This window comes from Mustelus asterias, chromosome 3 (genome assembly GCF_964213995.1).
Source record: "Mustelus asterias chromosome 3, sMusAst1.hap1.1, whole genome shotgun sequence".
Taxonomy (NCBI): Eukaryota; Metazoa; Chordata; class Chondrichthyes; order Carcharhiniformes; family Triakidae; genus Mustelus; species Mustelus asterias.
This window is the reverse complement of record NC_135803.1, coordinates 89,372,895-89,389,622: the sequence shown is the minus strand read 5'-3', so window position 1 is coordinate 89,389,622 and position 16,728 is coordinate 89,372,895. Positions and strand designations below refer to the sequence as shown.

Below are 16,728 nucleotides of genomic sequence, written 5' to 3'. Positions count from 1 at the left end.
AATGCCTACATGCAGTTCATTTCAAAGCATAATCTGTACTTAAAGCATAAATTATAGGGAGATAAATCACTCTACATTATAAAGATCATATACATTTCAGCATTTTGTTGCCAAGTGTTGGCTCAGCAAGTGTCTGTGTTGAAGAGTAAGCTAGATTATATGATTTTTTTTTTCCAACCCTTTAAGTAAAGTACAATGCATCTTTCTTTTGCTTTGGTTTTTGTTATTGCTTCTTTGGGCCATTTGCACTTTGTGATTGAGCTTTATAACCTAAGGTTAACTTTGGACCATAAATTTTTAAGTTTATTGTATTAGTGACACAAGTAGGCTGACATTAATACGGCAACAAAGTTACTGTGAAAATCCCCTAGATGCCACACTCTGGCGCCTTTACAGGTACATTGAGGGAGAATTTAGCATGGCCAATGCACCTAACCAGCGTGTCTTTCAAACTGTGGGAGGAAACCGGAGCACCTGGAGGAAACCCATGCAGACAGGGAGAGAACGTGCAAACTCCACACAGTGACCCAAGCCTGGAATCAAACCTAGGTCCCTGGCGCTGTGAGGGACAGTGCTAACCACTGTGCCACCATGCCACCCCATCCAAAAGGGGATATAAATAAGGAGGGATGGAAAACAAGATAACAAGTGAGCCAAATGTGCAGCCTTATAAAACAATTTCCATTGCCATTTAGAATGGTTGCATTTCTTAAGTGACTTTCACAGAGCTGTTGGAGGAACTGCGTGAATTGGGACCACCACTGAGGCTCTGAAACATCCAGTATCACATGACAGCTACTATCACAACCCATTCAGGTTGGCCTTGCACCTGATCCATATGCATGAGTAGGGCCACTGGGATAGGAACAGGAAGTGGATTCGAGCTTTTTCCTCCCTTTCTCAACCCAGATAGGGAGGCTAATTATAGCAGCTCCTGAGAACTTTCTTTTCTTGGTAATAAACTAACTTACATAATTTGAAGTGTGTTAACAATACACTTCATGTGGTACAACCCTAGCTTGGGTAGGCAGTGGCAGTTGCAATTTAATGTGGATAAGTGGAGGTAATTATTTTGAGAGGAATGGTGTGCATAGTCAATACACAGTCACTGAAGTGTGTGAATACATAAGAGAGATCTAGGGTTCAAAGACCTAACTCCCTGAAAGTGGGATTATAGGTAGATATAGCACTTTAAAAGGGCAAGCCATATTTAGCTTTATGGGTCGAGACAAAGAGTACAAGGGTAAAATGGCCAATGGTAAATTTTGTATAAAATGTGGATTAACCCAGTTAGTGTGTGCAATTTTGGAAGCCCCATTAATGAAAAGGCATTAAAGCCATATAGGACATTCAGTGTAGATTTCACAGGTTTGGAAACTACAGTTTATCAGGATAGTTATGAGGAACTGTATCCGAGGGAATAGAGAAGGCATTTAATAGAGTTTTAAAATTGTGAATGACTTTCAATAGTGTGCATCAGGAGAATATTATTTCCTCAGTTTCCTGAATAAATATATAGAGAACCCTACTTGGGAGGGTGCAACACTGGATCTCCTCTTAGGAAACGAGGTAGGGGAAGTGATTGAAGTGTCAGTTGGGGAGCACTTTGGGTACAGTAGCCATAACACTATTAGGTTTAAAATAGATATGAAAAAGATAGGGTGGGTCCACAGGTTAAGGTCCTAAACTGGAGCAGGGTCAATTTTGGGGGCATAAGGCTGGATCTAGCAGAGGTCGATTGGGTGAGTCTGTTTGAAGAGAAAGGAATGACTGGCATATGGGAGGCTTTTAAAAGTGTGATATCAGGAGTCCAGGGACAGTATGTTCCTGTAAAGTTGAAGGGAAAGGCTGGCAAGTTTAGGAATCCCTGGCTGACAAAGGATATTGAGGCTCTGGTCAGGAAAAAGAAGGAAGCATATATTGGGTTTAGGCAATTGGGGAGAAGTGAATCCCTCGATAACCATAAAAAATGTAAGAGTACACTTGAGAGGGAAATCAGAAGGGCAAAAAGAGGGTCTGAGATGGATCTGGCAGGTAAGGTTAAAGAAAATCCCAAGAGATCCTATAGCTTTATTAAGAGTAAATGGGTGGCGAGGGAGAGAATAGGTCACTTGAAAGATTAGCATAGCTGTCTGTGGAGCCACAGGAGATGGGAGAGGTTTTTAATATTTCTCCTCGGTGTTTACTGAGGAGAAAATCACGATGCTAAACAAGTGGTGATGTCTTGGGCCACATGCATATTACTAGGGAGGAGGTATTTACAGCATTAAAGCACTGATCAAGTGGATCTTATGGGAGGCTAGGGAAGAAATTGCAGAGGCCCTTGCAGAGATATTTGCTTCATCTCTTTCCACTGGCAAAGTTCCGGAAGACTGCAGGGTGGCTAATGTTGTTCCATTGTTTAAGAAGGATAGCGAAGACAAGCCAGGGAATTACAGGCCAGTGAGCCTGTCATCAGTGCTGGGTAAGTTACTGGAGGGGATTCTGAGAGACAGGATCTGCCAACATTTGGATAGTCATGGTCTGATTAGGTATAGTCAGCACAGCTTTGAGCGTGGTAAGTCATGTCTGATGAGTCTTTTAGAGTTTTTTGTAGCGATAACCATGAGGATGGATGAGGGTAGGGCAGCAGATGTTATCTATATGGACTTTAGTAAGGCCTTTGACAAGGTCCCGCATGGCAGGCTAGTCTGGAAGGTAAGATCGCATGGGATCCAGGGAGAGCTAGCTAATTGGATTCAAAATTGGCTCAATGGGAGGAAGCAGAGTGTGATGGTCGATGGTTGTTTCTCAGACTGAAGACCTGTGACTAGTGGTGTGCCTCAGGGGTCGGTATTATGACCCTTTGTTATTTGTTATTTATATAAATGATTTTGATGTGAATGTACGAGGCATGGTTAGTAAGCTTACGGATGACACTAAACTAGGAGGTATCGTTGATAGTGAAGAAGGTTATCAAAAATTACAGGGGGATCATAATCAGTTAGGGAAGTGGGCCGAGGTTTGGCAAATGGATTTTCATACAGGTAAGTGTGAAGTGTTGCATTTTGGAAAGTCAAACCAGGGTAGGACTTGTAGAGTGAATGGTAGGACACTGGGGAGTGTTGAGGAACAGAGGGACCTAGGAGTTACAAGTACATAGTTCTTTAAAGCGGCATCACAGCTTGACAGGGTGGTGAAGAAGGCATTTAGCACACTGGCCTCCATCAGTCAGCGTATTGCGTTTAGGAGTTGGATCACTATGTTACAGTTGTATAAATCATTGGTGAGGCCGCACTCGGGAGTATTGCTTACAGTTTTGGTCACATTGTTATAGGAAAGACATTGATAAACTGGAAAGAGTGCAAAGGAGATTTACGAGGATGTTTCCAGGACTAGTGGGCCTGAGTTATAGGGAGAGGTTGGCCAGGTTTTATTCCTTGGAATGTAGGAGAATGTGGGGTGACCTTATTGAGGTGTATAAAATCCTGAGGGGCATAGTTAGGATAAAAGCACATTGTCTTTTTCCCAGGGAAGGGGAATTGAAAAGTAGAGGGCATAGGTTTAAGGTGAGAGGGGAAAGATTTAAAGGGACCTGAGGGGCAACTTCTTCACGCAGAGGGTGGGGTGTATATGGAATGAGCTGCCAGCGAAAGTGGTTGAGGCAGGTACAATAACAACATTTAAAAAGCATTTGGATAAGTACATGGATGGGAAGAGATTAGAGGGATATGGGCCAAATGCGGGCAATTGGGACTAGCTGGGAGGGCACCATGGTGGGCATGGACCAGTTGGGCCAGAGGGCCTATTTCTGTGCTGTATTGCTTTATGACTCTTTCTCTGTGACTCTGGTTAGGGAGTCAGTGATGTTGGCTTATCAACTTATAATTGTCACTAAAAAGGTGAGGAGAGCGTAAGAATTTCTTTACAAAAACGTTTTTTGGGACATGGAATGCTTCATTGTGGGGGATAGGTAAGTCTCTTTAAGAGAAAATTGAACAAAACATGGAAACAGAAAGATACAGTATTATGGGGAGAATGGATAGGACACTGGTGTTAATGGTGTGTTAATTATATTGTTAACATACACAGGTGAAGGGCATTGTTTCATCCAGTACTTTGGTCACATATAAACAGCGAGAACACTGTGGCACAGAAAGTTAACAAACTCTCTTCGTAAAGAAAAGCTCTGTATTGGTTTTGACTTTGCTAACTGGCTTGGTTTCTATTTATAATTGGGATTAGTTAAGATTGATACAGTGCTCAGAGAAGAGGTTGGAACATAGAATCCATAGAATCACTATAGTGTATGAGGCGGCCATTCGCCCATCAAGTCTGCACTGACTCTCCGAATCATTGATAGAATCCCTACAGCACAGAAGGAGGCCATTCGGCCCGTCAAGTCTGTGCTGACCACAATCCCACCCTGGCCCTATTCCCGTAGCCCCACACATTTTACCCTGCTAATCCCATGAGACTCGAGTCAATTTAACATGGCCAGTCAACCTACCCTGCACATCTTTGGACTGTGGGAGGAAACCAGAGCACCCGGAGGAAACCGATAAACCAAGTGAGCATTTTATCCACAATCCCTTCGTCCTTGTAACCCCACACATTTACCATGGCGAATCCACCTAATTTGCACATCTTTGAACTGTGGGAGGAAACCCACACAGACAGTCACCCAAGGCCAGAATAAAACCCGGGTCCTTGGCACTGTGAGGCAGCAGTGCTAACCACTGTGCCACCATGCTGCCCCAGTGGGATTAGCATTAGCTTGATTTAGTGAAAAGTTGACCCAAACACAATTGACCAATGGACTCTTTTTGTGCTGCAAACCTCTGTCGTTCTATTGGTAGAATTCTTGAGGATGTTCAGTTGTTTTGTTGCCATAGATTTTGACATTTAAGATGTATGAGAACTATAGTAGCTTGCTATATTAAGAGTCAGATATTGGAAGATTTTTTCCTTTTTCCCGTCTTTTGATCTCCCAAGACAAGCACAGACACTGGCCAGGATTGGAGTTTAAGTAAATACTCAATCCTACTTTCCTAATCTTTCGCCTAAGGTTCTGAGGCAAGGGGGAACAGCCCATGTTATGGTTGTTAGTTATTCTTTCAAACTTCAATTTGCTATATCACATCTCCCAATAAAACACTGACCATGCCTCTTGTGTAATACAGTAAAAACAGGAGGCTGTCCAAAATGAACTCCTCTTTTGTGTTGAATTAGAAGACGAGTCAAATGACACTGGAGGGCTACAATTAACCTCATTAACTCAAGTGGGAAAATTATCCAGGATTCCACATCAGATATTTATTCTTGTCCCATACTTAAATGGAGTGACACAATTGTTACAACTAGGTGAGGGGGAGTGAATTGGCTTTTATTCAGCCTCCTTGATTAGTTGCAGCAAAGGTTTTAACAATTCTTTTCCTGTAGATATCAATTCCAGCCAAATGTATTTATTTTTTAATAAGGAGCCAATCAAACAAAGTTTTCTTGAGTCAAAGCGTAAGATGGTTCTAAAATGTGAGAATAAAAAGACAACAGCACACACATACAAATATCAGACATGAGAAAATTAGAGCCCAAAGAAATGTTAGAATATACAAGTAAGTTCTTTGCTTGTCCATGAGGTGAGGAATGTTGTGCCTGTTGAAGTTGGGTGGTTATTGGTAGAGTTCTGGAGTTGATTTTGTTCAGAGACACCAGTTTCAGAGAGAGAGATCCTTCCTGCTTTTTTCCAGCAGAGTTCTTAGATGATTGTCAAGTTTCTTGTTCCTGCTTATGCCTTTTTTACACCTGGCAGAGTGAGTTTTAAACTCATTTTTGTATATTCTCGAAAGAGAATTCAACTAGCATGTCTTACACCCATTGTTGTCATAATTCCAGTTTTTGATTTTTCATCTCAAAGCTTTTGACACATTTTTGAGATATAAATCAACAGGGTTTGGGTTATTTCATCCTCCACTGTATGTAATGGGGTGAAACTGGCTGGGTAGCAGTTTGCATTGTCTTCACAGAATTAGAGTTGATTAAACATCCTTTCAGGAGCACGTGTTTGAAGCGGTCTATATTGGATGAAATGTTCACATTCAAATTTCATAGTACTTGACAAAATTGTGTTTGAAAATAGAACAGTGAAGCCATTATTGTTTCCTACTGTGTATACTGAATTTCACAAAAGGTTTTCAGGTTCAGATCTAAATTCATAAATCCATTTGAGGTACACACAACGTTCCACAGGGCTTTTGTCTTACATAAGAACATAAGAAATAGGAGCAGGAGTAGGCCATCTAGCCCCTCGAGCCTGCCCCGCCATTCAATAAGATCATGGCTGATCTGACGTGGATCAGTACCACTTACCCGCCTGATCCCCATAACCCTTAATTCCCTTACCGATCAGGAATCCATCCATCCGCGCTTTAAACATATTCAGCGAGGTAGCCTCCACCACCTCAGTGGGCAGAGAATTCCAGAGATTCACCACCCTCTGGGAGAAGAAGTTCCTCCTCAACTCTGTCTTAAACCGACCCCCCTTTATTTTGAGGCTGTGTCCTCTAGTTTTAACTTCCTTACTAAGTGGAAAGAATCTCTCCGCCTCCACCCTATCCAGCCCCCGCATTATCTTATAAGTCTCCATAAGATCCCCCCTCATCCTTCTAAACTCCAACGAGTACAAACCCAATCTCCTCAGCCTCTCCTCATAATCCAAACCACTCATCTCCGGTATCAACCTGGTGAACCTTCTCTGCACTCCTTCCAATGCCAATATATCCTTCCTCATATAAGGGGACCAATACTGCACACAGTATTCCAGCTGCGGCCTCACCAATGCCCTGTACAGGTGCATCAAGACATCCCTGCTTTTATATTCTATCCCCCTCGCGATATAGGCCAACATCCCATTTGCCTTCTTGATCACCTGTTGTACCTGCAGACTGGGCTTTTGCGTCTCATGCACAAGGACCCCCAGGTCCCTTTGCACGGTAGCATGTTTTAATTTGTTTCCATTGAGATAGTAATCCCATTTGTTATTATTTCCTCCAAAGTGTATAACCTCGCATTTATCAACGTTATACTCCATTTGCCATATCCTCGCCCACTCACTCAGCCTGTCCAAATCTCTCTGCAGATCTTCTCCGTCCTCCACACGATTCACTTTTCCACTTATCTTTGTGTCGTCTGCAAACTTCGTTACCCTACACTCCGTCCCCTCCTCCAGATCATCTATATAAATGGTAAATAGTTGCGGCCCGAGTACCGATCCCTGCGGCACGCCACTAGTTACCTTCCTCCAACCGGAAAAACACCCATTTATTCCGACTCTTTGCTTCCTGTCGGATAGCCAGTCCCCAATCCACTTTAACACATTACCCCCAACTCCGTGTGCCCTAATCTTCTTCAGCAGCCTTTTATGGGGCACCTTATCAAACGTCTTACAAGTTTTACAAGTTTTCTCGCTGTGTTTACAGAGGTGTTGCCACTTGTTCAGTTCTATTTGGAAGAAGGAATTACGGATGAGGAAGCAGTGGCCCTGATTGATCGCGAGGTGCCCAGGACAGAACTAAAAAAGGACGGGTGGCAGGAAAAGAACACTGGAGGTATCCATTTTATAATATCAACTTGTGCAAAGTGGGCGGCACATTGAAGCACCAATGTAGAGTAACACCTATCCAATTACACTCAAGTGAGACTAGACTGCCAAGACTAGACTGGAAAATGTGAGGGAAAGCCATATCTGGGCCACACTTGTCCATCCCCTAGATGTTCCTTCGGTCAGAGCTGGGATCATGTCGGGCATGGGTGTATGTAACTCAGAGAGAGAAATGGGGTGGGGGAATTGTGGGAAATAACGTATTGAGGCAAAATAATTAGAATATAATTATCTCATCAATTACCTAGCCTGTGGCTTAATGTCTGCACTTTTGGAGTATTAAATAGCGGTGTCCCTAATAAGGAAAGTTGTTAGCAGTTGTCAGTGCAGGCTGTGCCTGCTGCTGGTGCAAATCTAACTCCCTGTGCCACCCAGATCGGTGGCATGAAATACACTATTTGCTTATTGACTGGTGTATCAGCCCTAAAAAGTGAAGGAAACAAAGCTGTGGCCACTGAGTATGGCAGTTGCCATGAGTAAGAAAATGCTTATCCATAGCTATGCTGTTGCTGCTGTCAAAGAAGGTGAGCTGGCTTGTCCTCAGCTCACCTTGGAATTGGTAGTTAAATCAATCACAAGGCTCACTTCAGCACCTGCAACAAAATTCCTGCTGTAGATTTTAGGTCCAACCCACTGTACTTCACCCCAAATCAATTCTTCTGGGGTGTGGGTAGGCAAAACGCATCTCACAACAATAAATGACATGGACTCTGTTATCACACTCCAACATCTGAATCAAAAGGTTATCAGTTCAAACTCGCTCCAGAGACATAAGCACTGAATTCAGGTTGACAGTTCAGTGCTGTACTATGTGCTGTACTGCTGGAGGTGCCATCTTTCAGATGAGAAGTTAAACCCACATACAGGTGCTGTGACTGGTATCCAGTTATGCTACTGAAGTAAATTGCTTATGGTTATGAACCTGTATTTCCCAATATCCTTTGAAATATTTCCTTGACACTTTGTAGATGTGCAGACGCTGCAGCTGGATGACAGTATGGCCAAGGTTGAAGCAGACCCATTCACTGCAAAGCTGAGCTTTGAGGTAACTGGTGTTAAATTAACAAAAATGCATATCATTAGGAGTCATTTTCATCTGCCTTCACAGTAAAGATAGAGAACAAAATATCATTGGTACAAAAGAACTAAAGCTAAATCAAGGGAGGGAGAACATATTAAATTTATTAGAAATTTAAAAAAATGATAATGGTAAAAATGATGAGACTCTGATCTTGTGACTTGGAGTGATCTCCAGGGTATTAAATGATGTAGATGAGGAAATTGCAGATATGTTGTCATTAACTTCCAAAGTTTTGGAAATTGTAAATATCACTCTATTCTTTCAGTCAGAGGGAAAATCTGTCAGTAATAGGAAAGTAATAGAAGCATTAGGGATAGAAGGACTGAGCACTTGAATTGGTCAGAGAGTCAGCATGTCTTTGTGAATGGTAGGTCATGTCTGACTTTCTCATTGCATTTTTGAGAGGGCACTGACACAGATGAAGGATTGTTTGTGGATGTTACTTAGATATACTTCAAAGAAGCATTTGATCAGGTTTTGCACAAGATTATTAATAGAAATGAAATACAACAGCATTAGAGCAACCTTACAAGTTGGGATTGAAATTGGTTTTGTTAGGAAGTGAAATGTGGTGTTCCACGGGGAGCTGTACATTTTTCACCATATCCAGTGACTTGCATGAGAGAATAGAGAGCTGTGTTTTAAAGTTCTCAGGTAACAGCCTAGATTTTTGATCACAATAGTGGCAAATAATGAGACGCATGCTGCTGTTGGGAGTCGCAATAGCATCAGAAGTTCCAGGGAGCAGATTTACGCTGGAACTCCACACTTCTTCAGCAGAATTGGCTCCATAGGAGCTGATCATCCCACTGAGAGTTGCCAGCATGTACACTTTGACCTTTTGCCCTATTTTCAAAAAAGGTAACAAATCAAACTATTAGTTTTACATCAGCAATTAGCAAATTAATAATCAATTATTGTACACACTTCAGGAACATCAATATGAAAATGTTTTTTAAGTGACAGCTGACATTGTTTCAGAAAGGCAGTTAAGCTGTGTCAAGATTCTTGACATTAATGCAGACTTGATATGCATGTTCTGCATTCATCTCATCCCCCTCTCAGTTTGTTATCTCATATGACATAGCGTGAGCTTCACCACTAAGAGTGAGAGGAATCAGATCAAAGAGTGCAGCTTCACAGTCTGATTTTGAGAGTGAGAGGAATCAGATTCCTCAGCTTCACAGAATCATACATTGCAGAAGAGGCCCTTTAGCCCATCGAGTCTGCACTGACACATGAGAAATATCTGACCTACCTACCTACCTAATCCCATTTATCAGCACTTCTCCCATAGCCTTGAATGTTATGACATGCCAAGTGCACATCCAGGCACTTTTTAAAGGGTGTGAGGCAACCCACCTCCACCACCCTCCCAGACAGTGCATTCCAGACCATCACCACCATCTGGGTAAAAATATTTTTCCTCACATGCCCCCCTAAACCTCCTGCCCTTCACTTTGAACTTGTCCCCTCATGGCTGACCTTTCAACTCAGGGGAAGAGCTGCTCCCTATCCACCTCATAATCTTGCACACCTTGATCAGGTTGCCCCTCAGTCTTGGATGGGATCTATCCCAGAATACTTGGGGAGGCAAGGAAGGAATTAGCTGGGGTCTTAACAGATATCTTTTGCCACAGGACTGGAGAATGGCCTATGTTGTTCCTTTGTTTAAGAAGGGAAACAGAGATAATCCAGGTAATTACAGGCGTGATGTCAGTGGTGGGAAATCTGTTGGAGGAGACTCTGAGAGAGAGAGGATTTATTTGCATTTGGAAACAAATGGACTTGTTAGTGATAGACAACATGGTTTTGTGTGGGGAAGGTCATGTCTCACCAACTTGATTGAGTTTTTTGAGGAGGTGACAAGAATGATTTATGAGAAAAAGGAGGTGGATGTTGTCTACATGGACTTTAGTAAGGCATTTGACAAGGTCCCTCATGGCAGGCTAATGCAAAAGATAAAGTCTCATGGGATCTGGGATTGCTGGCTGATGCATGTAGAACTGTCTTTGTCATAGAAGACAGAGAGTAATGGTGCTTTTCAGAATGGAGATCAGTGACTTGTCGTGTTCCACAGGGATCAGTGCTGGGACCCTTTGTTGTTTGTAATATTTATAAATGATCTGGAGGAAAATGTAGGTGGTCTGATTGGTAAGATTGCAGATGATGCAAAAATTGGCAGAGTTGCAGATAGTGCCAAGGATTGTCAAATGATACAGCAGGATACAGATAGATTGCAGACTTGGGCAGAGAAATGGCAGATGGAATTTAATCCAGACAAATGTGAGGTGATGCATTTTGAAAGATCAAATTCAGTGTGAATTATATAGTAAATGGCAGAACCCTTCAGAGTATTAACATACAGAGCGATCTGGGCATACAGGTCCATAGATCCCTGAAAATGGCAACACAGGTGGATAAAGTGGTCAAGAAGGCATAGCATGCTTGCCTTCATTGGCCGGGGCATTGAGTTGGCAAGTTATGTTACAGCTGTATAAAACTTTAGTTAGGCCGCATTTGGAATATTGCGAACAGTTCTGGTCGCCACATACCAGAAGGATGTAGATGCTTTGGAGAGTTTGTAAAGAAGGTTTTCCAGGATGTTGCCTGGTCTGGGGGGTTTTCGGTATGAGGAGAGGTTGGGTAAACTTGGATTGTTTTCACTAGAAAGACGGAGGCTGAGGGGTGACCTGACAGAAGCCTACAAAATAATGACCGAAGGGCCTGTTCTGTGCTGTACTGTTCTATGTTCTAATGAGAGGTGTAGATAGGTTGGATAGGTCAACTACAAGAGGGCACAGGTTTAAGGTGAGAGGTAGTAAGTTTAGGGGAGACGTGTGAGGAAAGATTTTCACACAGAGGGTGGGGAGTGCCTGAAATACACTGTCAGTGGAGGTGGTGGAAACAGGCAAGTTAGCAACATTCAAGGTGTATCTTGATAGACACGTGAACAGGAGGCAAACAGAGGGATAGAAACTGTGCATTGGCGCAAGCTTGGTGGGGCAAAGGCCTGTTCCTGTGCTGTATTGTTCTTTGTCTACTGCAATGGAAACAACCCAAGCCTATCCAATCTCTCTTCATAACTTAAATGTTCCATCCCAGGCAATATCCTGATGAATCTCCCCTGCACCCTCTCCAGTGCAATCATATCCTTCCTATAATGTGGCAACCAGAAATGCACACAATACTCCAGTTGTGGCCTCACCAAAGTTCTATACAACTCCAACATGACTTTCCTGTTTTTATAATTTATGCCTCAGTTGGTAAAGGCAAGTGTCCCATATACTATTTTCACCAGCTCACCAATATGCCCTTCCGCCTTCAGATATCTATGGACAAACACGCCAAGGTTCCTTTGTTCCTCAAACTTCCAACTGTCATGTCGTTCATTGAATACTTCCTTGACAAATTATCACCTCTCACTTTTCAGGTTAAATTCCATCTGCCATTCATCTGCCCATTTGACCATTCCGTTTATATCTTCCTGTAACCCAAGACACGCAACCTCATTGTTAACCACCCGGCCACTTGGTGTCATCTGCAAACTTACTAATTCTACCCCCCAACATAGTCATCTATGTCGTTTATATAAATGACAAATAATAGGGAACCCAACACAGATTCCTGTGGTACGCAACTGGACACTGGCTCACTACCAAATAAACCTGTTGGACTTTAACCTGGTGTTGTGAGACTTCTTACTGTGTTTACCCCAGTCCAACGCCAGCATCTCCACATCATTCCAGTCATTAAAGCAGCCTTCTGTAATCGCTGTCTGTCTTCTACAACTGAGTCAATTTTGAATCCATCTTAACAAATTACCCTGTATCCCATCTGCATTTGCTCTCTTTACAAATCTCCCATGTGGGACCTTGTCCAAGGCTTTGCTGAAATCCATATAAACTATCATAGAATCATAGAAACCCTACAGTGCAGAAGGAGGCCATTCGGCCCATCGAGCCTGCACCGACCACAATCTCACCCAGGCCCCACCCCCACTTATTTACCCGCTAATACCTCTAACCTACGCATCTCAGGACTCTAAGGGGCAATTTTTAACCTGGCCAATCAACCTAACCCGCACATCTTTGGACTGTGGGAGGAAACCGGAGTACCCGGAGGAAACCCACGCAGACACGAGGAGAATGTGCAAACTCCACACAGACAGTGACCCGAGCCGGGAATCGAACCTGGGACCCTGGAGCTGTGAAGCAGCAGTGCTAACCACTGTGCTACCGTGCCGCATTGACTGCACGACCCTCATCTACACACTGGCCACCTCCTCAAACAATTCAATTAAATTTGTAAGGCATGACTTCCCCCTGGCAAAGCCATGCTGACTATCCCTGATCAAATCTTACCTCTCCAAGTGAAGATAGATTCTCTCCTTCAGAATTTTCTCCTGTAGTTTCCCTAATGCTGACGTGAGACTCACTGGTAGGTAGATCCCTGGCTTCTCGCTACAGCCCTGCATAAATAGCAGAACCATATTAGCTGTTCTCCAGTCCTGTGGCACCTCCTCTGTGGCCAGAGAAGAATTGAAAATTTGGGTCAGAGCCCCTGCAATCTTCTCCCTTGCCTCCCACAGCTGCCTGGGACACAATTCATCTACTTTTAAGCCTGCCAACACCTTGTCACTCCCTATGTCAATTTGTTTAAGAACTTTGCAGTCTCTCTCCCTGAGTTCCATACTTTCATCCTCATTGTCTTGGGTGAAGATGGATGTGAAGTATTTGTTCAACACTCCATAGTCTGGTTTTGAGAGAGAGAGAGGAATCAGTTCAGAGAGTGCAGCTTCACAGTCTGGTTTTGTGGCATGAGCTTCTTGTCAAGCAAGGGTACATCACAAACTGAATTCTCAGTGGAATATTTCAAATTAGTGTTTACAATTGTTCAAGAACAGGACTGTCTGAACTGTCTGGAGCATTTATCAGGGTTGGAGAATGGTGCAGCATGTGTGGACACAAGAGGACATCTTCAGTTTAATGTCTTCAATAATCATGGTCAATGGACATTAGGACAGTGACACTTGGGTGTGTCATTTTTACAAAACATTATGCTAGAACTTTGTTTAAAATTTAATTTAAAACTGCAGTCTAAATTCAGATTTCTGTAGAATGGGCTGTGTTCCTAATCCAATGCCGAGTGAGGAATAGTTCTTGTCATTCACTTCCATGGAGGAATTTTATGGCCATCCATCCCTGCCCACCCCGAGCTGTCCTCCCATACAATTGGGAGGTCAGAGAAGGCATCAGGCAGCTTACCCGTCCTTTTCTGCCTATTTGGCCAAATCAAAGGTCACCTTAAGGACCTAATTTCCCCTCCACCACCATAACTGGTCGGGTGATGATAGAAAGGCGACCAGCTCAGACTAAAAGGCCATCAAGAGGGGGAGGGATACCTCCTTTGGAGGTACCCCTGTATCCATCAGGGTCACCCCCATCCAAGATGGAGTTCCTCCTTTGTGCCTCAATCCCTGGCTACTATAACACCCCCACCCACCCCTCTCCCCGCTTCCCCAATATGCTAGTGTCCTCAATTCCTCCTCAACCAAAACCCCAGACTTACCTTGAAGACTGGTATCCCTCCTCCTCGTTCACAGGACTCCTTGTATATCATAGAATCCTACAGTGCAGAAGAAGGCCGTTCGGCCCATCGAATCTGCACTGACCACAATCCCACCCAGGCCCTATCCCCATAACCCTACGCATTTACCCTAGCGAGCCCCTCTGACACTCAGGGGCAATTTAGCATGGCCAATCCACCTAACCCGCACATCTTTGGACTGTGGGAGGAAACCAGAGCATCTGGAGGAAACCCATGCAGACACGGGGAGAACGTGCAGACTCCGCACAGACAGTGTCTCAAGCTGGGAATCAAACACGGGTCCCTGGCGCTGTGAGGCAGCGCCCAAAGCAGTAGCCCGAGCAGTGGCTACTACTATGTTCTGATGTTGATGGGACTACTCCACTGCTGGCTAGTCAGATTGGCCAGCAGCTCTCCCAGCTACCTGAATGGCCAAAGTCCCACCCCCAGCATAGTATGGCTGCAGGGGAGCCCATTTTAAACTTGACAAGATGCTGTAACCAGGTAACCTCACCTCCCCCTGTAAAATTCACCCCAGAGTCATTATGGCACATAAGGAGGTGGTTAGACCCGTTGAATCCAATCAGTCCTGCTCTACCCTCGTATCCCTGCAAGTTTATTTCCCTCTAGTGCCCATCCAATTTCCTTTTTAAATCATTCGTCATCTCCATTTCAGCACTCTCATGGGCAGAAACGCCCAGGTCATTATGCCTGACTGTGTAAAAAAAAGTTCTTCCTCGCATCCCCCTGCATCTAATCCCCACAACCTTATTACATTTCTGTTCTCTCGCCCTTGTAGCACTAACTAAAAGGAACTGATTTTTGTCAACCTTATCCAAACCTGTCATAATCTTGTACACCTCCATCAAATCTCCTTGCATCTTTTCCAGTAGTTTGTGATTTCCACATTCAGATCTTATTTTCACTATAGGACTTTTCTGCAGAATCGTAGAACTTAGGCAGACAAAGTCTAGAAACGCACTGAACGTTTCAGAGTGTCTCACAAGTCTTCTTCATCATCAAAGACACAAGTTCCATTTGAGTATTGTGGAAATAATAGGCAGTGTAGTCAAATAATTATAATTCATCTTTTTCCCCGGCATTTCTCCTTGCAGCAAGGTGGCTCAGATTTTGTCCCGGTGATTGTGAATAGGGAAGTTCTACAATCAATGAGCAGAAGGGATGTTCTGATTAAACGCTGGGCAAAGCCATTAAGGTGGCACTATTATCGATCACTGTTACCTGATGTCTCCATCACCATGTGCCCTACATGTTTCCAGGTGGGATGTTTACATTTTTTATCATAACTCTTCTTGCGCCTCATTAATTTATTTAAAATGCTCTTATGCAACATCTATGCCCCCAAGTCCCAATCAACTTTCTTCCAGAGATTCCCTCCCTCCTTTCCAGAGATCCCCTCCCTCTTTTCCAGAGATCCCCTCCCTCCTTTCCAGAGATCCCCTCCCTCCTTTCCAGAGATTCCCCTCCCTCCTTTCCAGGGATCCCCTCCCTCCTTTCCAGGGATCCCCTCCCTCCTTTCCAGGGATCCCCTCCCTCCTTTCCAGGGATCCCCTCCCTCCTTTCCAGGGATCCCCTCCCTCCTTTCCAGGGATCCCCTCCCTCCTTTCCAGGGATCCCCTCCCTCCTTTCCAGGGATCCCCTCCCTCCTTTCCAGGGATCCCCTCCCTCCTTTCCAGGGATCCCCTCCCTCCTTTCCAGGGATCCCCTCCCTCCTTTCCAGGGATCCCCTCCCTCCTTTCCAGGGATCCCCTCCCTCCTTTCCAGGGATCCCCTCCCTCCTTTCCAGGGATCCCCTCCCTCCGTTCCAGGGATCCCCTCCCTCCTTTCCAGAGATCCCCTCCCTCCTTTCCAGAGATCCCCTCCCTCCTTTCCAGAGATCCCCTCTCTTCTCTGTACAGAGTCTTCATACTCAGTGACTTGGAACATTATCAGCTCCACTTGACACCTCCCCAATGACTTCATCTGCCTCCTGTCCTGCCTAATCTGCTTCCATATTCACGCTCTCCTCCCTTGAGCTGGTCACCTCTTTTTCCCTCTCTACACCCATAATTTGAATGCTTCAATTACAGGAAAGTTAATCTCTAACCACTTCCATAGAACCCCCACCACCCACATCTTCTTACAGCCTTCTACACTGATCTTGAAAATTACAATCTCTTCCCCCAAGTCACTTACAGCTAAACCTACGAACTGCCAGCTACTCAAGCCCTGATTTTAACTTCACCTGCCTGGCAGAAAGAAGGTAGGTTCCGATCCAATGTCAGTTATGCACCACGCTGATTCTCTACCTTGGTCAGTCTTCCTCGCACAGCCCTCATCTTCACTGCCTCCAGTCCAAAAGACTCAGACTTGATTGTTGGGCAACAGCAACCCACTCTCCTCTGCCTAAGTGTATATT

The 16,728-nt window shown here is 44.2% G+C and overlaps 1 protein-coding gene across 1 annotated transcript in view; it reads left to right on the top strand.

Moving 5' to 3' along the window:
• ift122 (intraflagellar transport 122 homolog (Chlamydomonas)) overlaps positions 1–16,728 on the top strand; it is a 232,907-nt gene that overhangs the window by 213,163 nt on the left and 3,016 nt on the right. Inside the window, exons 26-29 of the mRNA XM_078210139.1 lie at positions 7,458–7,586; positions 8,608–8,684; positions 15,425–15,589; positions 16,508–16,572. Of these exons, the coding sequence (XP_078066265.1) occupies positions 7,458–7,586; positions 8,608–8,684; positions 15,425–15,589; positions 16,508–16,572 (436 nt within the window). The remainder of the gene's footprint in view (positions 1–7,457; positions 7,587–8,607; positions 8,685–15,424; positions 15,590–16,507; positions 16,573–16,728) is intronic.